Consider the following 23,155-nt stretch of genomic DNA (forward strand, 5'->3'; position numbering starts at 1 on the left):
GATTACGAAGACCACAGAAGTCCCACTTCAAGAAACTAATAATAAAAAATTAAGTAGGATTCAAGTATTCACTCACATCAATCACATGTCGAGGGGTCCTATTCAAAAGATCTTATCTGGGCGTTCCCCCCAAGACAATCTTATCTGAAACGCAGGCGAATTGCACTCAGTTTGATCATTTGATACAGCTATAAATAAATATAATTTGTGATTAAATTCACTGAAATGTGAAGATGAAAGATCAAAGAAACCAATGGTGCATGCAGAAATATATTCCGCTTACTCTCGTACCCGCCCCATAGGGTCAAAGTGAGTAAAATTTGCCTGCGTTTAAGATAAGATTGTCTTGGGGGGAACGCCCAGATAAGATCTTTTGAATAGGACCCCTCGATGTGTGTTATCCATGACAACCATAGCATTATCATCAGCATTCGCAGGAGTATCTTCAACATAAAGTAACATAACAGTGCCGAAGGCACTTGGCACTTGTGCCGCAAGGCTTCGATAGCTTTGTTATTGGGTTGAAGAATCTGCAAATGAAAACATGGCATCAGAACAGGCTAGTGGTCACGGCTATGGAACAATGCACCTTCTTTGGTTTGTGAGTGGTGAATTTTGCCTGGGTCAAATTAAGTAAACGCGTCCCAATTTTTTTTCATGAGCTCCGATCTTTACTACTAAATTTAGTGAATTGGATCACATTAGGGTACAGATGATGCAAATAAATTTTGGTTGAGTTAACCCAACCCGTTCGCGTTTGGTAGGGGGTCCATTTTCACACTTTTTCACAGAAGTCGTGTAATGGTCTAACATTTATGCTAATATCTTTCGAACGATTTGAGCTACAGTGCTGGGGGTTGGCTCAATGGAAAGAGGGCGTTTTGGAGCTCAAATTGCACCACACGCCCGATTTTTAAAGACAAAAAACAAAATAAAATATTTTTGAGTTTCTGAAACTTTAACTAAAAAATTACGTATCCTTCAAATGTTTTCTCCTGGGCATGATTTGATTTATTTATGCATGCACTTCATCCCCATGAAAAATAATTTTGGGGGACCAATTTGCGGCATACAGGACATGAGCCGAGGGGACAACCATTCTAGAAATATTGTGTCCCCTTAGCGCTAGAAATCTCTGGGATATCTGACATCTTGCCCCCCAAAAGGCCTAAAACAAGTTTATTTTGAGCGGAATAACAGTAAAAATCTTGCGAAATCCAACGAATTCTTTAGCCTTAAGAAGTCTTGTGTCCCCATTCATCCAATGTGGTTTCCCCCTCGACATGAGCCCCGTCACGTTTGAGCCCCGATGCTCTGAGCCCGGGTTGAGCCCCGACTTGAGCCCCAACCGAAGCCCCAATATTCAGAGCCCGGATTGAGCCCCGACCTAAGCCCCGTTCGAGCCCCGTTTGAGGCTCAACCTGGGCTCAGGTTGGGGCTCAGACCATCAGGGCTCAAACGGGACGGGGCTCATGTCCTGTTAGCCCAATTGGGGCGTGAGTTTTTGCATTTTTGTGAAATGCATTAACCGAGTCGAGGCTGTAAAAGACTTACGGTACCAGCTCTGGGCTTTCCCCAATCACTGACACTTGTTTATTATAATATTGGGTTCAGTATTCGCATTCGATTCGAGCTGATGAACAGACAAATTTTCCACATCGCCCGATTGCTTGGTTCTCGGCACCAATTAAACTTGATCAATCTTGTCAAACAATTCTTCTGTAAGAAGAAAATGAAAAGGAGTGCGCTTCAGGATCAGGAAACAAATGGAAGCAAGGGCAACGAGAAAGGGAGAGAAGCGATGGAGCTGCCAAATGCTCTTTTATGTTTGTTTTGCTAAGGACCCTCAAACGTACCTTGCATCGCCAAAATGTAATGTTTGTGGACTTGAGTGCCGCAAATTCTTCCATAGGCGACCTCCTTTTTGAAGAATTTGGTATCCTCCGGCCTATACGGTTCGAGCCTTCTCACCTTGTTAGTCTTCAACTTACTCTTAATCTCATACAAGTCATTCGTCGACATGCTTACAGCTTTGTTGGTGGCAAGATGCTATCAAACGGCTCGGAAATCTATTCCACTCATTGTAAATAATGACAATGTAAGAAGCACACTTTGATAAAAATACTTTCTAAACAGACACACGCCACTTCAACCGTTGGTTCTGGGGTCAATCCGGCGTGGCCTTCGACCACTCGTCACTCCGTCTCACTCGCATCTTTGACTGGAGTTATAACATGCTGGTTGCTAGTTGCTCTTACCTCTCTGATATAGGCACGGCATCTATCATCGGTTTCACGATGTCCTGCACGGCTGGGTAGTCCAGTACTTTGAAGGCAAGTCCCATTCTCGGTCACAAGTCGCAGACAGTGCAGCTGCAGGGCTTTAGCTGACATCTTTACTCCGTTCAGGTTGTTACCGGAAAGTTTGGGCTTCTTCCTGTTGACGTTGCAGGCTTAAGTCTCTCCGATGTTCTTGTGGAGTTTCTTATAGTGGCTCTTCATATGTGCCATTAAATTGCCAGCATTGTTTTTTCTTTTTTTAAGAAAACAAAACAACTGATGTTAAAAATAAGTGACAGATGGCGACATGCTGATTGTGGTGTTTGGTTGAGAACTGGGAGTCTGAGGAATTTCCATTACACACTTACAAACGCATGCTTGACGCCGTGTAACTCCATGTACTTTGTAGACAGTTAGGTTTGTAGTGTTTGACTGTTCCCGTTCCAAACGATTGGTTTGGTTGGGTTTTGCAAATGAAGTTTTCTTAATTGTCCTTAGGAAAAGTTAAGTTACATAACACAGGTTGCAAAGGAACTTTTCACATACCTGAACTCAATATTCATTGATCAGAATAACATCTGTTGAAAAAAGGGTAAGATCTGTCGCGAGTGAGGTAAAATCTCTCACGGCCTCGTTAGGATTGGTTAGACCAACAAGTTTGAGAATAAGATCTTTCGAGAGTAAGGTAAGATCTGTTGCAAGTAGAGTAAGATCTCTCACGGCCCCGTTAGGTTTGGTAAGGATTGGTTGAACAATTTAGTCCAATAATAAAATCTGTCGAAAGAAAGGTAAGATCTGTCGCGAGTAGAGAAAGATCTGTCACGAGCCCTGCATCTGTCTAGTTTAAGGCTGATATGAACACGGTGGGTGCCGTTTTTGACAGAACACGGTGCCGTTTTGGACAAGACTGAAAAGAGATTTCACGGCATTGCAGGACTCAGAGCATCCAGTCAGGACAGTAAATTATCCTTCCCATGAATCTAGCGGACGACAGAGCCGTAGGTGATCGGAAGTGCACACCGTTTGGCTGCGTAGGAGGGACCTCTCCCAGGAAAATGATGACCAACTCAAGGAAGTATTTATAGTCACAGCGAATCAATAGACGCTGAAAGAAGGGAATGACAGTATAGAATTTACTGTTACCAGACCAGTAGTCCCAAAAAAGCGAAATAATGTGCCTTCAGTGTATCTTTTGCAAAATTTAGAATTTCTAATATCTTGACATTTGGTAAAATTTCTTTGCACTCTGAGTCCTGAGAAGCAGGCAGGTAGTTCGTGTGGTCCATAGAATTCCACTTGTTCATAAAGCTGGTACAAAGAGGTCCCAAATCAGGAGAAGTGGAGGGCTATCCACTGTTTTGTGAAACACATGCTTTGGAATCGTCTCCAAAAGATGGTGACGATACGCAGTTTAAATTAGAATCTTCCCTAGTTTCTCCTTGAGGATAACTATGGCACCATTGTGAGGACCAGTTATTGACGACGTTGTAACGGCGCAGGCAACAGTCACCTTTTCGCCACATTTCCAGCACTCAAGTTGAGTCATTGCTGTCATTGCCTGAGCCTCGCCGGTGCCGTCTGGCAAAACATCGGCACTCAGTAGCTGTTCATTACCATCTGACCCTGAAACGAAAAGACTAAGCGGTAAAAAGCACGAATTCGCAATGAGTTTAGGGTCATATTTAGACGAGAGCAGCGAACCAGACACAACAACAGGCAGCCTCACGACGAGCTCCTTCTTCCCGTTGGCACCACGTTTTCCGTCCAAACGAGGCACTTTTATGCCGTCCTAGTGAACGGTCTGCGGGACCTCGAGGACAAAAGTGGCTCGGATGGTGTTTGCAATCTCAGAGCGCTCTTCCTTCCTTCGCCGCCACAGGGTGGTGTGACTCCAGCAGTGCTCGTCCCCCAGTTCAGAGCACCCGCCTAGGTCCTCATCCCCAAGGCCCCTACCCTGCATCCATACTCTTCACTACGGAGGCTGTCGCGGCATCGCCGCGTCCCTATATTTTGCGGTTTTTCGCTTCTAGCGGTCGAACGATACATTTTACAAATACACAACGTCTTTATCGTTTTAATAGTCTTCGCCCGTTCTTTGTAATGCACCATCAAAATTCTCAAAATTCGAAATTCTCAAGCCATTCATCGTATGAGCGTCGATCGAGGTGCTGCGTTGCTGCTGCTGTCGCGTTGGAGCGGATTTTGCGTTATCGCCAGAAAGCACCTAGGGTGAGATCACACCGTTACGCTGCTTTGAACCATCGCTGGCGCCACATCCCGCCGCGCCCCGCCACACCCCGCAGCAGTCCACACACTCACACACACTTGAACCTGGAGTGCGTAGAACGCATGTGCAGCGGCCCCCCGAACCCCCGCCCGTCTCGACGAGCGGCGCGTCGGCAATGCACGCCACTCTTGCTTATCTTGTGTTGGGTTCGGGTGGCGAAGGCCCCGGCCGGCCGGCCCCGCTTGGAGATGGAAAAGGCGTGAGGGTATATTATCGTTATCTAAATGAATGCTCCGGTGGAAACGCTAGGCGTGGGTTGTCGGAATATATTTTCACTCATTTTGTTTGTTCTTCCACACTAAATGTTTATGTACAATTTTGTATGTGGTGACGCATAATTTTAATCTTGTGTGCCGTCGTGCATAAAATTGTGCGTGAATTTGCATAAATTTATACATTTTCACGCATAATATTATGCAAATTCCCCGCATGCACAAAATCGTTAAAGTGACCCGTTCAAAATTGTACCTAAAGATTTTGTGTGTCCTATAAAAGTGCACACATTTTGATGCAACCTTGTAAATGTAAAATTTACTTCAATTCGTGTCATGCTGATTTCTTCTGTGATCCGTTCACAGCCTCCAGAGATTAGACATAAACATTTTTTTTAAAGGGAAATTTATTTTACTGCCTATCTGTATTATTCTGAAATTGAAAACTAATTACCATCTTTTTCTCCTCCAGAGTAGCGCCGAAATGGTTAGAGCTGAACCCAGAGGTGCTCGTTGACAGTACTCCGATGTCTCCTGTCGCCACACCCGTCCTGTTCATGGCCGAAGACGACCACATTGGGAGTGCGTTCAGGCGCTGCGAGAACCGCGTGACACTCCAACCTGATGATTTGAAATACAATGAAAACATTAAATTCTTGTAGCCTCACTAAACTGTTGAACTACTCTTGTACATATGATATGGTCCGTCATCCAAGCACTAAGGGGCCCGTAATACATAAACGTACTATGGATCCCCACACTTAGCTACCTTTCAAGAATGGTAGTGAAAACAAAATGATTGAGTTCCATCTCTTTAGGCACTCTTAAATGTTCACTGCCATGGACAAAACAATCCGTTAGGTACGTATACCTCCATGATAGGCGTTATCTGAAATATGGCGTCTACAAATGCCTCATTTACCACGCCTTGCACCCACAGCATGACGCTGCGGAAGCACACAACAATGGACTGATCACCCAGTTGGTCCGACAAGACCCTGCACGATTAGCTCAGCATCTTCATCCATGGTTTGTATCCACCATGACAAGGTAAGGGAGTGGGGTAATTCCGGACACGGGGTAATTCCGGACACTTCGATTTTCGCTGGGTTTGAGTGAAGATAACTCAAAAGCCCGCCTGGCAGAGGAAGATAATCAGTTAATAATGATAATTCCAAATCGCCAACGTAGGAGGTCTAACCGTTTGGCTGTGGTCGCTTCACGAAATTTGAGTACCATCAAAAATAGGCAAAAGCTGTATCTTTCCCTCGTATTTCCATGTACTTATCGTACCTTACCGTCAAGTTCAGTCCCATGACTAAAATTTTATCATATTATATGGTCTTTGGATTTTACTTAAACGTTTCGGGAGTACCCGTATGGCTCGTCGTTTTCTTACAATTGAACATCAAAGGTTTTCACTACCTGTGGGGTAAATCCGGAAGTAGTGTTATTTTCTTGAATTTCCCGCATAATGTTAAGGTAGTGGGTTGAAAATTGTGGACATGCAGCCCCACCGATAAGGCTTTACTCAAGACAGTGTTGTCAATTTAGGGGTTTTGATAGAAACTTTTCCTTATAATATGCTTTGAGTAATAATCACAAACTTTAGTTCGCAGCAAATGTCCTTGTACGCCTTCTACAAGCATGCCTCACATCAAAACAAGCGAAAGTAAGCTCGAGTAGTGTCACATTTTAAGGTCGTCCGGAATTACCCCAGCCTGGGGTAATTCCGGACACGTGCAGGGCTTTTGTTAGGCGCCTATATCTCCCTAACCGTTGCTGAGATTTGGCTTTCATGTAGATCATTTTGAAGGTAAAGGTCCATACTATACTCTCCTGCAATAACATTTGACCCAAGAAGCGTATTCAAGCTCAAAGACCTAAAAGAAAAAAAGCGTCCGGAATTACCCCACTCTTCCTTAGGTTTACGCCAGACCGTGTCTTGTCGTAACAGGCTTCGCGATGCTGTGCCAGTTTCGACAACCCACGCCTGACGTGTACACTAGGGTGCGTCGATATGCACGACTTTTCAGATGCAGCTTTTGGGTAGCACTCAAAATTTCGTTTTATTGTGCTGATTCCATAAATGACCTCGGTTTTGCGATAGGACAAAGCCTTCATGACCCTACCGGGCGTTTTATGTCAAAAGGCGGAGTTTTTGTATTTTTTCTTGTTTTTGGGTCCCGCATTCCATCCCAAACTGTCAGGGCGGCTGTTGCACGGTCGGATGGCCACCGCCTACACTAAATACAAGTTTCGAAGCTTGGCAGGACCACCGGACACCTCACGTGTGTGTCCCAAACCTCAATTTTCACCCTTTTTTACCACAATTTTTCATTTTTTCCCCTTTTTTCAGCTTTTATCGAGGATTGTTCCGACCCAGTCGGTCTATACCATGACCAGAGGTTGTATAAAACAGGGGTACATAGAGGGGTACATAGAACGCAAGGCAGCCCCCGGACCGGGGCTGTGTGGGGCGGGGGAGGAGGGAGGGAGGGGATGCGGAGAAAACAAAGTCCCAAAATCGGCCCAAATCAGCTGCTTTGCCCTTGCGTTTGGTAAATACTGTATTACCGTGCAGGTCTTAGCTCGGCAAGTGTTTCTACCCCTTGCCTACCCAGGACTCACCACGAGGAGGTGCCTGCACATCGAGTCCCGCCCACTCTCCCACTCGCGCTTGGTTTTCCGAATGCGGCGGTTTGATCACTGCCTTGTTAGTGTACTTGGGCATGGCGTTTCTCGCAGAGACCCTGGTCCTTATGAAGCCATCGCGGCGCTCCTGGCCGACCACCCTCTCCGCCGCGGTGGTGACCTCCTTGGCAAAGCGCTCCACTGGCTGGGTGTGGAACGGCAGTGGAGGCAGCTCCAGAGGGCTGGCAGCGGCGGCGGCCTGCAGGTCTAGACCTGCAGGCCGCCGAAGCTTCGTCGTCGAAGGTGGTAGAGGTTGTACGTTAATTGGTGTTAATGTTCTTTTGCTGTCGTGTTGTTACCTCTCAGGATGTTTGTAGTATCTATTTTCTCCCTCTGTACAATGTCATTCAAGCATTTAAAAAACTGTGGGTGCTATGGAGCCATTTCACCTTTTTTTTTGTTATTCTTTCCATAGTGGTGGTTTATAGATTTTTTTGAGAAGACAACCATATCCAATCAGTAAATAGAAACAATGAATTATTTTTGTGTACTCTTTTGGGACTCCTATGCAACATTCTTCAACCATTTATTTCAACTCTTTTGCTTAGCAGTGAAGGGAATTTATTGCATGAATTGAGAGAAAAGATGGTGCAAAACAAAACTATATTTCGAATCTCAAGATACATTGATATGTCTAAAGCATATGCTTGAATGCAAATAAAAAACAGCTCAAAATGGAACACAGGAATGAAATTAAAAAACAGCTCAAAATGGAACACAGAAATGAAAATAAAAAACAGCTCAAAAGGGAACACAGGAATGAAAATAAAAAACAGCTCAAAATGGAGCACAGTTAAAACTGGGTAGATACAACTAATGAGACAGAATGAGACGCCACACCCTTTTCTACTCCACGTAAGTCTTTAGAAAATAACTCGTCACACTCTTTAGGGGTGACTAAGAGTACATCCTTTTTGTCTCGGCAAAGGGGACACATGGAAGCTTTCTTACACCACTCATCAAAGCAAATCCAACAAAAAAGATTGCGACACTGGCTACACGTATAAGGCCGTTTGACAGGCTCCAGGCATACAGGGCATTGTGGCTTTCCCCCTGTGAATCGTACAAGAAACACTCGTTAGTCTTTTTAAGTTCTAGTGCACACCTATTACTGATCTGTCTTTCATTCTTCACAAAGGAAAACATTAAGAGAAACTAATCTGTTTAACATAATAATGCATTAGTTTTAAAAAATTATTTAACTGTTTTGGCTTGCTCTGTGTCTGCGTTGGAGCTTTGAGCAACGGAGACCATTTGGACTGTATCCAGACTAAGATTTTCACCTTCGGGTAGATCGGATTTGTCATGGTCCTTTGATGTAGGAAGAGGACCAGCATCATGACTGTTGTCTTCTGAGAGATCTGCTGATGAGTTAACAACAAAAAGAGAGAAGCTGTTAAAAATGTATATATTTTCAACGTTTCACTCAACAAAGACTTCGTGTCTTTGCCAATTAATATGTTGGTGTTTGATTTGTTTTATTTTTCTGTTGAGACTACTACGGAAAAAGTACGGAACATGTCTGGTCAACAATTTGCCTGAACCGTCCGTACATGCCAACTACGGAACGTTCCGTACTTTTTTTCCGTACCCATTTACATGGGTTCTTATGGAGCAAGTACGGACACTGTGGCAAAAAGCTACGGAAAATTCTGTAAACAGCTTGTGGTAATTCTCCGTAGGCTCTTACAGTATTTTCTGTAGGACCGCACAGTCTTCTCCGTAGGACCTTACAGTGATCTCCGTAGGACTATACAGTCTTCGAAGTCCTACGGAGAAGACTGTGCAGACTTACAGGGAATACTGTACGGCCCTACGGAGAATACTGTAAGAGCCTACGGAGAATATTGATAAGAGGGCTACGGAGAATTCTGGCAAAAAAATTAACAGGATTTTCCGTACCTTTTTGCCACAGTGGAACGTTCCGTACTTTTCTCTGTACAATATTTTACTGTACCATTTCCGTACAAAAGTACGGAATTTTTTGCAGTGTGTCCCTGGCCGCGCGATCCGCCACTCCAATGGTGTCTACTGCCACCGCCAGAGCTTCGTGAAACGCGGGGACTGACTCACCGACCTCACGCTAAATGCTTATGGACTTAAAGTCGCTTTATGTCCATAACCATGGCCGTATTTGTGCATACTGAAGTTATGTACAAATTTGTACATACATTAGGTACAATGTTTTACATACTTAAGCACAATATGGAAATATTGTTCCTAATTTATGTACAAATTTGTACATAAGTTCTGTATGTACCAAAACGGCCATAGCTATGGACAATAAAGTACATAAGACATTTAGTGTTGATTTAGTGTGCTTTTGACGCCGCGCTGTGAACTTGATGTACTGTGCACTTGTATTTACCGGCGTGGACATGTTGTCGATGAGCGTATCCCGCACCAACTCGTCCGTCGCGTCGTCGGTCGAAATGGGCTCCAGCCATCTGTCAAGACGGTCCAGAGTGTGGTCGTCGAGGGCATCCAAGACGATTCCCTTCTTCTGGGCGTCGCCGATCAAACCCTTCGAAGCAATGTGGTTCTTGATCTGACGCCTGAACGTCGGCCACTTCTCGGGCAGCTTGGAGTCGTACCGGAGTGGTGGAGCCGACGCCATGGTGGTGTTGTTGTCGGTGCACGGCGTGAAGGGACAGTCCCACGATGTGACCGTATTCCCGTGGCCAGCGGGGTACGGAGTCCGTAGTTAGTCAACGTTCAGCATGGTTCAGACTCGAAGCCTCGTCGCCAGTGTTGAGTACTGAACGGGATGATGGAAAAAGGCACTTGTTGACTGGGCAGTGGTATAATTCGGACTGACGATTCGAGGACAGTTTTACATAAGGAAACCTTGCGTCGGCGCCCACTGGGACGGTGGGGGCCCCGGGGGTGCGCCTGAAGGGGGCGGCGCCCAGCCGGGTCGCGTCCAGGGCGCTCTGGGACATCAAACACAACACATGAGGTTCGGAATCCATGCCATAAACCACACACACGAAACACTGGAAAGCATACTTACGACGCGCATCTCAGGTCGGGGCGTGGGCAACAGCCCACGTCGGCGTGGCACCTCGGGGGGTGGGGTGACAGGACGGGCCTCGCCCTCCTCTGGCTGCGACGCAGTCTCCTCATCGACCATCATTGAGGTGGAAGAGTCCGACTGCAACAAAAAGAAAAAATTATTAGACGACTGAGAAACAAGTACGAGAAGAATGGCGCGTGTGGTGAGGGAAACTTACTAAGGTGCACGAGTCGTAAGCTGACAAGAGGCTCTCCTTGGAGGTATCCGAACCTCCGAGCTCCTTAAACATAAAGCAAAGTTACTCGCACAACATCAAAATATAGGGAAAAAATGAAAAAGAAACTGAAATTGAAACTTACCATCATCATGGCCGCAGCACCCTCCTCCTCTGCGGTCGTCCAGCTGGTCTGTGAGGGTGGCGGAGGCGGGGCCCCCAGTGGGGACGCCCCGGGGGTGCGGGGTGGCGGGGGCTCTCGTTCCGAACACGCGCACCACTGGTTGCACTAGGAGATTCCGGTTGAACACACTTCATCACCTTGATTTTGCAGTTCACACACAGTTTTTTACCCTCTAGCACTGTAGGGAACTTTTCACGACACTGGGCAGGGCATGAAGCTGGGCTGTCACAACAGTAAGAGCACTGCCAGTCCAAGTGTGGACCAAGTACGCACTAGGTTGCGTGGACCAAAATGGTCCACGCTAGGAAATGCGAACCACTGTTGGTCCACGCAAGAAAGTGTGGACCATCAGTGGTCCACGCTAGAAAGCGTGGACCAAGAATGGTCCACGCAAGGAAGTGTGGACCAAGAATGGTCCACACTTTCTTGCGTGGACCATCAGTGGTTCGCACTTCCTTGCGCAGACCATTCAAATGTCCTACGCTTGGCTTGATAATACAATGGAATTTAAATTTGGTCTGTATGCGATGCCAAGCTATCTTAAAATTGGATGTCTATTTGCAATCTTTTATGAAACTGCCTGTGGTCTCAAAGCTTGTATCACAATCCCAACTGAACAAGATGCTGATGCTGCAGTGGTGCATCATTGAAACCCTTTATTGCAACATACCTGAACCCAAATGGGGAAAGAGAACACCTATCCTATGCCTGCTGTGATCGGTGCGATTCGAGGCTCCGTGAAGAAATCGTTGACAAGGAAGGTGAGCACAGAAAGAGATGCTGGATAGCTGGGATGAGGGCAGTCACAAGGAAACTGAGCGGCCATGGCACTGGCCCTAACCTGCTCTTCCCGTCACCTCTGCCACTCGAAAGTCAGTCCGAGAACCTTCCTGACGCGTCACTTCACACTGTACGCAGAGTCCGGCACTGTTTTGAGTACACAGGGCGACTGTCTGACGAAATCACTCGCGCACCACAAGAGTTTGGGTGAATAAAATTACTTGCATCGCTACCGAAACGGATGAAAGCCAGAAACACAAACAAACAACAAGTGTCGTCTGCCACTGCCGCGGCAGCGATCGTCTTTTGTTTACTTATTTGCAGGAATGGACGATACCATTAAACCAATTAATGGAAAATTTTTTCCTCTTCATTAGATAGTGTGAATTTTTGTTTGAATTATTTTATATTTTTAAAAGGTAACTAACCCTGGTGCCTTTTTTTTTTCGAACTTCTTTTCATTTTGCCCCTAGATGAAAAATTATACAGTCGGCTTCTGAATTTCTCATCCTTGGGTAATACGAATAGAGCATGGGCAGTGGGCTTTTTGGAAGTCACTAGCGGTGATGGGACCCAGAACGTTCTCTACTCACTGGGGATCAATCTCGCGGGAAGCTTGAATTTCGACGTCTTTCCTACGATATATCTACGATTTAAGAGGAGGTTATCACTCGCCCACGAATTTATTGGCATTCGTGCCTTTCAGGAACATGGATTCATTGAAAATTTTAGGACTTCATCACGTGAAACAAATAAAAGCTATGCAGTTGGAGGTTATGGACGGTTGTGTACTGCTTGTTGCCTACCCAGCAGGCGCTACCGCTGGGGGTCCTACTTTCATTAAGGCCAAAGTTTGATTAAGCAGTCTTAACACTCTCCAGCAACTTCTATGCGTGCTTCGATGCCTACCCATGCCCTCTAGGCATCTTTGCAACATTTATCTTCTTTCAGCAGTAAACACCATGCCTTACAAAAAGGGGAGCATTTGAATGTTCCCGCTCAATGATCCCCAGTGAAACCTTCACTTGTCTCGATGTGCCCATGCCCTATAGCAGTTTCAAATTTAGGCTGATGCCTACAGTTGAACACATTTTTCAGACTGCCAAGTCATTTTAGTCATTCACTTTTAACATTTGATTGCTTTTAATTCAAGCTGGTGAGTAACTTATGTCAAAGTAGTTCTTCTGAGGCGACTGTTTCCTCTTAGTTGCCCGGTTTCATGCAGACTTGTTTTGGTTTCCAGGTCTTGCTGTCTTCCAAGCTTTGGGGCATTTACAGTTCTACTGCTTTGCCTCTCTTTATGGCCGTTTTGCCTGTGTACGATATGAAACTGTGAGTTTACGTGACGGTACGTTCGCTCGCATCAGCAATTATGATCATTGTTTACGTTGTTTTGGTTTCCCTTAACCTGACCGAGACATGCTTTTGCAGATGCCAGTTTTCATTTGCTTTGCATTAAGTTGCTCCATACTTGTTGTTGGTGAGCTGTCCTTTAAATTTTGCCTTTCCACTTTTTATATGTCCCCTTATTAGTTCAGTTTTATTGATGATTTTGGTGTGTTTCAGATCTGAGATATCCCTAACATGCAAGGCTTCAAGCAAATTCTTTTTAAAGTTGAATGTTTGCAGAGGTTTTAAAATCTGACACAAATTGAAGGTTATTTTTTCTTATGTTTTAACTTATGACAGTCTTCACTCAATGTCAGGTTTGTTTCTTGTTGTATTGTATTGTCAGTAGTGTTTGTACCACTTATCAAACTTATTCTGAGCGTTCTTTGTCTTACTTTAGGCCCCAGTTGCTTTGATGCGAGTACCTTGCTAGCCAGTTTCATTTGTTTTGCAAGAAGTTGCTTCAAACCTATTTTGTCGGTGAGCTGTCCATAAAATTTTGCCTTTCCACTTTTTATATTTTTACTTATCCGCCTACACAGTTCCTTTGATGATTTTGTTGTGTTTCAGATCTGTACCATTTCCCTCACTGGCAAGGCTGCGGCAAATTCTTTTTAATGTTTAATGTTTGCAGTGGTTTTTAAATCTGACATGAATTGAAGGTGTTTTTTTTCTCATGTTTGAACTTTTGACACTCTCATCTCAATGGCAGGTTTGTTTCTTGTTGTATTGTATTGTCAGTATTGTTAATATTACTGGTTTGTTTATCAAACTTAACCTGGGCGTTCTTTGTTTTTCTTTAGGCTCCAGTCGCTCAGCTGCGAGTACCCTGCAGGAGGCAGCTGCTTCCTTCCTATCAACATTGAAAAGCAAATTTAGAACTAGTGAAGGAGCAATAGATTTTGTCATTAAAGAAGTTTCCAATTTAACTGATACATATCTTGAGTTTCTGAAGGTAAGAGCCTTTATGTTTTCCTCTGTCTTTTATTTTTATTTTCATTTGTTTAATATTTTTTGTTCTTTGAATATTTTAGGAGGAGCTTACAGAGAAATTGGAGTTGCAGGATGGCCATTTGAGTCTCAAGAATATATCTGTGGTACTTGACTCTCTTCAAGGCCAGTCATTCTTTGAAGGTGTCCACTCACAGCCGTACTTGGATTCCTTCATTGCTCACAGAAGCTGCGATGACAATCCATTTGGACTGACCCAATTGGTTTTTGATTACAAAATTGTCTTCAGAAGAGGCATCCCTTACAAGGTGCCAAAGGACTGTGCATATTTTCCACCTTTTCTTCCACAGTTGGAGCAGCTACTTAACTGTAAGGATGTTTTGCACTGCGTTGATAATCCAAAGCCAAGTAAAGACGGAGTGCTGAGATCTGTGACAGACGGCATCTTTTATAAATGCCATTTTGTTGTCAGGCGGCATGGAAATGGAGTTTTGTCCATCATCATCTACGTTGATGATGTTGAGTTTGCAGATCCATGCAAATCTAAAACCAAGAAACATAAGTTGCGCCTGTTTTATTGGACCCTTGGAAACATATACCCAGAGCTCCGCTCCTCTCTGAAGTCAATTAATCTATTGGCAATTGCACGCTATGAAGTTGCCAAGAAGTATGGAAATGATGAAATTCTGAAGTACTTTATAAATGATTTGAAAGACTTGGCTGATGGTGTAATGCTGACTGTGAATGGTGAACAGAGAAAGTTTTATGGAATTCTACAATTTGTTTCTGCTGACATGCCGGCTGCAGCTAATTTGGCAGGCATGAAAGAATCTCACTTTGCTCTGCGTCCTTGTCGAGTTTGTATGGTTACGCGGTATGAACTATGTGACCATTTCGAAGAAGTTGAAGGACTACTCAGGAAAATTGTTGACCATGAAAAATTTGTTGAAGAAGTTGAAGGCAATGGTGTGAAGCAGAATTCTGTCTCCTTGGTGAAACTGGACGTAAATTTAGAAGCAGAAAGTGACTCTGAATTTGTTGATGTTGAAGTATCAGAAGAGGATGACCTGGTACAAGATGATAGTCCTAAGTATACAGATCATTGTGACCCGTCTGTAAATTATGGCATCAATAGAAGAAGTGTTTTGTCTGGGGCACCAGGCTTTGATGTCACTAAATGCTTTCCGTTTGACATAATGCATGCTATTTTTGAAGGAACAGCTGAGTTGTTATGTCGTCTCCTATTAAAAGAGATGTGCTTGAAGAAAAAAAAAACGAACGACCAACAGCAAAGTGAAAAGCCAAGCTCAGTTCAGCCCAAACGTAAGAGAAACCAGAAAGGCAAACTGCCAAGCTCTCCTCAGCGCAAAAGGAAGAGGAACAGTAAGAGTCAGCAAGAGACCGAGACATCAGCAGAAAAACCCAAAGTATCACTGAAGTTTGTCAACCAAACTATTCAAGAGGCTTGTGATTTTGGGCATCTTCATGTCAGCAAACCCTCTCCAATCGAGAAATCACATCTAAATAGCAAACTAAAGCAAAGTGCTTCTCAGATGATAGTGCTAGTTCATATTCTTCCATTTCTTGCTGTTGGCAATGTTTCTGAAGAAAAACTTGATTTGCTGGGACAGATGCTTAAAATAATTTCATATATCATGAAGTTTGAAACTACTGAACTGGACATGGATGAATTTGAAGCTCAAATAGTGACCTTTGGTGAGAACTTCATCAGAATTTATCCTGAATATAAAACACTGAAACTGCATTGCCTAAAACATCTGAAAATGCAAACTCTTCTTCATGGGCCACTTCGCCAGCAAGCCTGTTTCCGCTTTGAAGCAATGCATAGGGAATTCACCCGTCTTGTCGACATTATCAACAACATGCTAAACATTGAGTACTCCTTGATCTGCAGATATTTGAGTGCCAGGAATAATGACATTATGAATGGAAAGGAAGATGGCTCATTTCTTTATTCTGGTGACACCATTAGAAAATCTCCACTTAATGCACTTTCATCCTTGGATGAGAAAGATGTTATTCTTGAAGCATTTCCTGAAGTGCATCCTGATGTTGGTGTTGCCACTGTGGAATCTTTTGTTCAGCATGGAAGGTGTTGGGCCAAAGATGTCATTGTATCACTGAAAGGAGACACTGCAGATGCTAGTTTTGGAATCATTGTTAAAATCTTCATCCTTAATGAAGAATTTGTGTTCCTGTACCATGAATTAAAAGTGACGTATTTCTCAAAATTTCATGCTTTTGAAATCCTAAGAAGAGAAAACGTTGTCAAGTGCATCAAGCTGTCTCATCTGAAGCTGCAGTTTCCTGTTGCAAGATTTGATATCCATTTTGGACCCAACAGAACAAAGTCATTCCTTGTGTCTGGAAGCTCTGGTAACATTGTTGCTTAGGTAAGTTAGTTTAGTTGTGACTCATTATGAAATTTATCCTTTGCAAGTTATTGATTATTGTTAATTTTTTCTTGCAGGCTATCTTGTTGTCAATTTCTTGCGCAGCCAGACCAGATTTGCCTGCAACATTTTTTGAATTGTATTTCAATTTTTGATGTCTACAACATTAAGTGAGGTTTTTATGGTTGCAATTTTGGCATTTGAGTATTCAAGTTTTCTTGAGGGAAGAAGGATTCATACCCAGTCATGCACAGGGTTCATTCCAAGCGAGAAATGAAACATATTCTGTATTGGAATTGTTGTATGTGATTGTAAGTTAACTGCTCATTACAGTATGCATTACCATTGTGAACCTTGGCAGGGCCTATTAGATTATAAATCTATTGCAAGATTTTGATATTTTTTTTGTTTTTTTCTTCAGCAGATTTGTCTGAATGCCGCTGAATGCTCATTATGCTGCAGCTGTGTTGCATTTTTTAAAATAAATTTTATGTTGTCATGTCATTAACATTTGGTAAGAGCCTTTGCTTTTAACTTGTTTTCCTCCACACTGTAATTCAGGCTTTAAAATGAGTGCATGTTGCAAATTTTTTTAAAAAATTATATCTTGACGGGTTCAAAGCGAGTTCATGAAACATCTTCCTTCATAATGGAATTGTGTATTTTAAAGAATGCATTGTGAGTAACAGCTCAACATAGTTTATTTTAAATAGTCACACCAACAGTGACAGTAATAATTACAACAACAAAGTTGATAATGATAGCTACTATTTAACCAAAAATGTGAAACTTAACAATTTTTCTTGAGCATAATAACAAATGTAATCCATAATAAGAAATCAGTCGTAAGAGCTCTAACTCAATATTAAATTTATCTTCAAAGTCAACATAATAAAACTAAACAAACAAAACTCATCGAAACTTTTGCGGAAGAGAGTTTTCCTTGGTACAAACTTAACAGTTTATTTCCTAAGTGTCAGTAACCTGACAAAGACAATATACTTTGGTCACAATAAAATTAACATAAATTTGATCCTGTGTAGTTGTCCTATTTAGTTATCCTTATAAGTGAAGATCAAAATCATTAGGGAACAGTTAGATTGAACTGTTTGTAAAGCCCAAATTAATCTAGATTTGGAGGGGCAATAATTAGTTTCCTGAAAAACTCATCCATTTTGGAATGTCTTGACAGGGTGGAGGCCTTTGCTGTCACATTTCCATGGAGTATGGCTTCAAATGATTCCATGTGTTGCAGATAGGGAGCTGGATAGCTGATTTCGAACACCCAATATCCAGAGAGAAGAAGAGCCACACAATCAAACGCTGTTGGGTTACTTGCTGAACTGCGCAACCGTCCTGCGGCAACCAGAACGCGCTGTCCCCGCCGCGATAACCGAATCGCGTCAGTGGCAGAGCCTCGCCATGACGTAGCGCCCGCAGTGCCGTTGTCACGTTGGCGTGACCATGTTGCCACAACAAAGCCGGCTCCACCTGACAGCGGCGAGCAAACGGCGACGTTCAGGCCGGGATCACGAAACCGCGTCTGTGGCAAAGCCTCGCCATAACGTCGCGGCCGCAGTGCCGTTGTCACGTTGGCGTGACCATGTTGCCACAACAAAGCCGGCTCCACCTGACGGCGGCGAGCAAACGGCGACGTTCAGGCCGGGATCACGAAACCGCGTCTGTGGCAAAGCCTCGCCATAACGTCGCGGCCGCAGTGCCGTTGTCACGTTGGCGTGACCATGTTGCCACAACAAAGCCGGCTCCACCTGACGGCGGCGAGCAAACGGCGACGTTCAGGCCGGGATCACGAAACCGCGTCTGTGGCAAAGCCTCGCCATAACGTCGCGGCCGCAGTGCTGTTGTCACGTTGGCGTTACCATGTTGCCACAACAAAGCCGGTTTTTCAGATTCAAAATAGGGTATCTTAACGAATCCCTGGCCCGGAAGTCAAAGAACAAAAGTAAGAACCAAAACGTCTTCTGCGCATGCGCAGACGCTGCCTTAGAGTAGAGGGGGACGTCCGCGCATGCGCAGAAGCGGTTTTGGTTCTTACTTTTGTTCTTTGACTTCCGGGCAAGGGATTCGTTAAAATACCCTATTGTTTTTTTGGCCCGTCCCGTTTATTATGTACATGGGGTCGAGGAGGATTTCGGCTACGGATACAGCTAGCAAGGCATGTAGGGGTATTTTTGGAATCGGCGCGACGAGACAAAACCAACGGTGCAGTTTCAAGCGAATCGGAGAGGGTTGGGGGTTCAATTCCCATTGGGGTGTATTTTGAACATTCTTATTATTCGAGTGTTTGCATTGTTTCTGATGTTTTTGAGGGTGCTGATGACGAAAATAACATCAATTTGGACCCCAGACTGAGGTTCGAATCCCGTTAGGGTTAAACATTGGCGAAAGTCACACTGGGACGGGCCAAAGTTGCCGATGTATATCGCTTCTTTCCCTGTTATTTTTTTCAAAAAACCTCTGCTGAGAGCTTTGCATCAGCTCAGGGCCAGGTCAAGCTTGGGTGTGCGCGGCCGCGGTCCTCCCTAGTAGCACAGATCAGTCGACAGATTGTCGGTCGACTGTCGGTGCCTCGACTTAAAATTGTCGATCGACTGTCGGCCCCGACGTTTCTCCGTCATCGAAATGGCCCAACTTCCGAGGTCGGACGACAGTCGGCGCCGATGATTTTTCGACATCGGAATCCGATGACATCTCGACATCACAAACTCGGCAGTCAAACAGCCCCCCCCCCCAAAAAAAAAAAAAAAAAATTAAATGCTTGAGTGATGTCGATGATCCGAGTGTTCCGAATTTCTTGGCACCCGCTTGCCTCGCCGGAAGGACGCTTCAGCGCCCGCCGCCGGTAGGAGTTGAACCACGGTCCCGTAGCATCGTAGCGCGGACGCTTACCCCGAGACTACCGGACTTGTTGAGGACGACGGCTGCGCGGCTCCGAGCACCTGCCCCGAGCGCGCCGCAGCGAGCTGCTGGCGCGCAGGGGTGGGGGTAGCGGCTCTCTACGTGCGGCTGCTGCGCGCGGTGGAGGGGGGTACGGCGCCGCACCAACGCAAGCCACGCCAACATCGGGACTTAGAATTTTCACGCGTCTTTGGAGCGCTTGCACCGTAGCGCCGGCGGCTTGTGAGGATTCCGCAACTTTTTGTTTTACGCTGAGCGGACAGGCTTCACCATCTGCCCTACGTGGCGCGGACCACTCACGAAGTCCCCGAGAAGCGTCCGAGTACCCCTGTCTCTTAGAACGTTGAGTATAATCAACTCCCTCGCTTCCTAGCGCAGCGGTTCTCGACTTTGGAGTCGCGAAAAAAAATTGTGGTGTCGCGGCGATGTAGCTGGGGTCGCCTGGGGTCGCGGCGGTTTCCCAGCTGGCCTACAGGCCGAGCAGTGCCGGGAACATCAATTCGCGGAAACTGGAAAACCCACTGCCTGTTTGTCGCTGCATGGAAGGTTGAAGGCCTGCCAGCGCCGTGAGCAAGCGGGAAAACCCTTCTTGGAAGTGTAGGTAGGGGACGGGGATCAACTCTTTTGAGGTAAGGACTCCTCCTCCACGACCACGGCCGGTCGCCACCGATTCGTTATCGCTTGGTTGTCGGAAGCGCGATGGTCGGAGTTTCCTGAGATTTTCCGTATCGTGACAACATCAAGTTCGACAGCTTCTCGACAACGGCCAGTTGCCATCCAGTCGTTATCGTAGGGTTGTCGGGAGCGCGATAGTCGAAATTTTCACATCGCACTGGCATCGGCCCCGATAATTCCTCGACAACGGCCGTTCGTCTTCGACCGACTATCGCAGCGTTGTCGAGAGCGCGTTATCGGCCGGCCGACAGAATGGCGACATCGAGTCACCAAATGTCGACCGAGCGACAGTGCGACGACAGTCGCTCGACAAGCGAAATAACGTTATCGGCTATCGACGTGCCGATACAATTTCGACTGTCGATCGACAAGTCTGTGTTCCTAGGGTAACATTGACGCGGCCATGTGCTGGCCTCGTTGGCACGGCGACGTTGACGCGACGTAGAGGCGTTGTCGCGCGTGCAGCTTTCCCAGCGCAAGGCGGCTACAATGTTGACGTATAGTCGTCGTTGCTACGTAGGTGCCGCGTGGTGGTGGCAACAACGGCGGTGCAACGTGTTGTTGGCAATATGGTGGCAATGTCACAGCTACCACACTGCGGGAACGTTAAGCCCCCGGGAGTGGCCGTGATGGCGCCGTTTGGTTGCCGGAAGCACGTGTCCGGGGGGCACGACCCGCGACGTAGCGGCGCGGCGTCCGCACTTACGTGACTCAGGGTACATTGCGGCTACGCTGTAGCGACGGTTCTGCGTTTAGTTTTAATGCGTTAGTCGCAGCACCGTAGCATTTATGTAGGAGCGGTGACGTAGGTGGGGTCAAGTGCGGGCAACACAGCCGTGAGGTTTCCCCCTAGACGTAGCGGTGGCGAGGCTTCCTCTAGTCAGATGTAACGTAAACTGGCTTACCAACGCTTACGGGTTGGTTGCCGCCTCGTTGCCAGACGACCAGAACGGGCCCGAAACGTAGGCAACGTACGGCTTCGTTGTGGCAACATGTCGGCATACAGTATGCAGCCGTCGGGAATTCAAAGATTTGAATGGAACAAAGGGTTATAGAGCCGCAAAGTTGGTATAAGGTGCGAATGGACATGACGGAACTTACAAAATCGACCCTTTTGGCCCCTCTACCGCGTCACAGGTTGGCTTTAAAAGTCCGTATTCAAAGGGAACAAGCTAGTCTAGTGCCAAACAAGATTCTTAAGTGTATAAATGGACTGCACTCGAATAAGTTCGCTCTGGGGAGGGTGTGGACACGAAAACGCCCTCTACGCGCGGAATCACCCAGCCACCATGGGCTCCGATCCGGTTCTCGTTTTCGGGGTTTTTTAAACCCCTATGGTCCCATGAAATAATCGGTACTTGGTTTGGGGTCCGGCCCCCGAGGGGCTGGGGTATGGCCAATTTACTTTTTTGCTATATATTAAAACAACGCAACTTTGGAGGGCAATATCTCAGCAACCATTCGTCGTAGGTCAAATCCGAGACCAGATTTGGAAAGAGGATGAAAAACTGAATCTTTTTTGTCTTTGAAGTTTTTATGTCCAAAAACTATTTTTAACTTTAAAAACTTTAGTGAAGTTTTCAAATTAGCACCTTTTCCTAGATCCTCAACCGATTTTGACCAATCTGGGCTTAAAAGATAGCTTAAACCCTTCCCTAAACGAAAATTTTAAACCCAAAAAAATGTGTTCGGCTTCTTTCCCGAGAACGAGCCATTTTCGTGAACCCCTGCAACCACGTATTTCACCAAATTTTAGTGACGGCCGCACTCGATACCACACTGGACGCTCTCTTGGGGTTTTCGGCTCAAAGCAAATTTCCGGGTTTCTTTTCTAAGGTCAGGGGACCCAAGCGCCTGTCAGGTAGGCCAACAAACCCGCAGACCTGCAACGCACTAGTGACGACAGGGCGGCCTACACTATAAAATCAAATGTGGCTTAGTACAAAGCTGTGGGAGTATGCTTGGAAGCATACATCTATAGGAGTGTGCTTGTCAAGCATACACTCTTAAAAACCCTTTCGAAGTATTTTAAGCATACGTATAACAAACTTAAATACTTTTTTATACGAAGAAATAGTTCGTAAATTACGAAGTAATTTCTTTGAAAGTTTATGTATGCTCAAAATACTTTGTTATACAAACTACATTTCTTTGAAAGGCCCAAAATAGTTTGGAAGGTTTTCTCAGTGTACATCTATAAAAGTGTACTTGGCCAAGCATGCATCTATAGATGTGTGCTCAGGGAAGAATGCACCCCTAGCTGTGTACTTGGGCAAGCATGCATTCATCTCACCCATTTAAAAGCACACAGCCAAAAAGCGCTTGCCCAAGTAGCTATAGGTGCACATCTATAGACGTATGCTTGTCAAGCAGTTTTCTATAGATGCATGCTTACCCAAACATACTCCTATAGCTGTTGCTTACGAAGCAAGTTTCCCGGGGTTTCTTTTCTAAGGTCAGGGGACCCAAGCGCCCGTTAGGTAGGCCAACAACCAGCAGACCTGCAACGCACTAGTGACAACAGGGTGGCCTACACTACAAAACCAAATGTGTGCTTAGTACACAGCTATAGGAGTATGCCTGGAAGTTTACATCTATAGGACTGTGCTTGTCAAGCATACATCTATAGAAGGTGATTGGGCAAGCACGCATCTATAGATGTGTACTTGGGCAAGCATGCATTCATCTCACCCATTTAAAAGCACACAGCCATAGATGCATGCTTGCCCAAGTACACAGCTATAGGTGCACATCTATAGATGTATGCTTGTCAAGCACTTTTGTATAGATGTGTGCTTGACAAGCACACTCCTACAGATGTATGCTTCCAAGCATACTCCCACAGCTTTGTACTAAGCACCCCATTTGATTTTATAGTGTAGGCCACCCCGTCGTCACTAGTGCGTTGCAGGTCTGCTGTTTGTTGGCCTACCTGACAGGCGCTTGGGTCCCTTGACCTTAGAAAAGCTACCCGGAAACTTGCTTTGAGCCGAAAAAACCCAAGAGAGCGTCCGTGTGGTATCGAGTGCGGCCGTCACTACAATTTGGTGAAATACGTGGTTGCAGGGGTTCACGAAAATGGCTCGTTCTCGGGAACGAAGCCGAACACATTTTTTGGTTAACATTTTCGTTTAGGGAAGG

At 45.4% G+C, this 23,155-nt stretch overlaps 1 protein-coding gene across 3 annotated transcripts; it reads left to right on the forward strand.

The window, feature by feature from the left end:
* The first annotated feature begins 12,535 nt into the window (after positions 1-12,535).
* On the forward strand, positions 12,536-17,761 carry LOC117653726. 3 transcript variants are annotated; one of them, XM_034399580.1, is made up of 11 exons: positions 12,536-12,822; positions 12,910-13,014; positions 13,098-13,146; positions 13,233-13,372; positions 13,456-13,535; positions 13,626-13,767; positions 13,859-14,010; positions 14,090-16,420; positions 16,498-16,731; positions 16,842-16,934; positions 17,676-17,761. In XM_034399580.1, exons 6-8 carry the CDS (start codon positions 13,761-13,763, stop codon positions 16,418-16,420), a joined length of 2,490 nt encoding a protein of 829 aa, XP_034255471.1. In that variant the 5' UTR covers positions 12,536-12,822; positions 12,910-13,014; positions 13,098-13,146; positions 13,233-13,372; positions 13,456-13,535; positions 13,626-13,760; the 3' UTR covers positions 16,498-16,731; positions 16,842-16,934; positions 17,676-17,761. The 3 variants fall into 3 exon arrangements, with proteins under 3 accessions (XP_034255471.1, XP_034255472.1, XP_034255473.1); XM_034399581.1 differs by having other exon boundaries at positions 16,845-16,934; XM_034399582.1 differs by having other exon boundaries at positions 12,910-12,998.
* The last annotated feature ends 5,394 nt before the right edge of the window (positions 17,762-23,155 follow it).

This window comes from Thrips palmi, unplaced genomic scaffold (assembly GCF_012932325.1).
Source record: "Thrips palmi isolate BJ-2018 unplaced genomic scaffold, TpBJ-2018v1 HiC_scaffold_8, whole genome shotgun sequence".
NCBI lineage: Eukaryota > Metazoa > Arthropoda > Insecta > Thysanoptera > Thripidae > Thrips > Thrips palmi.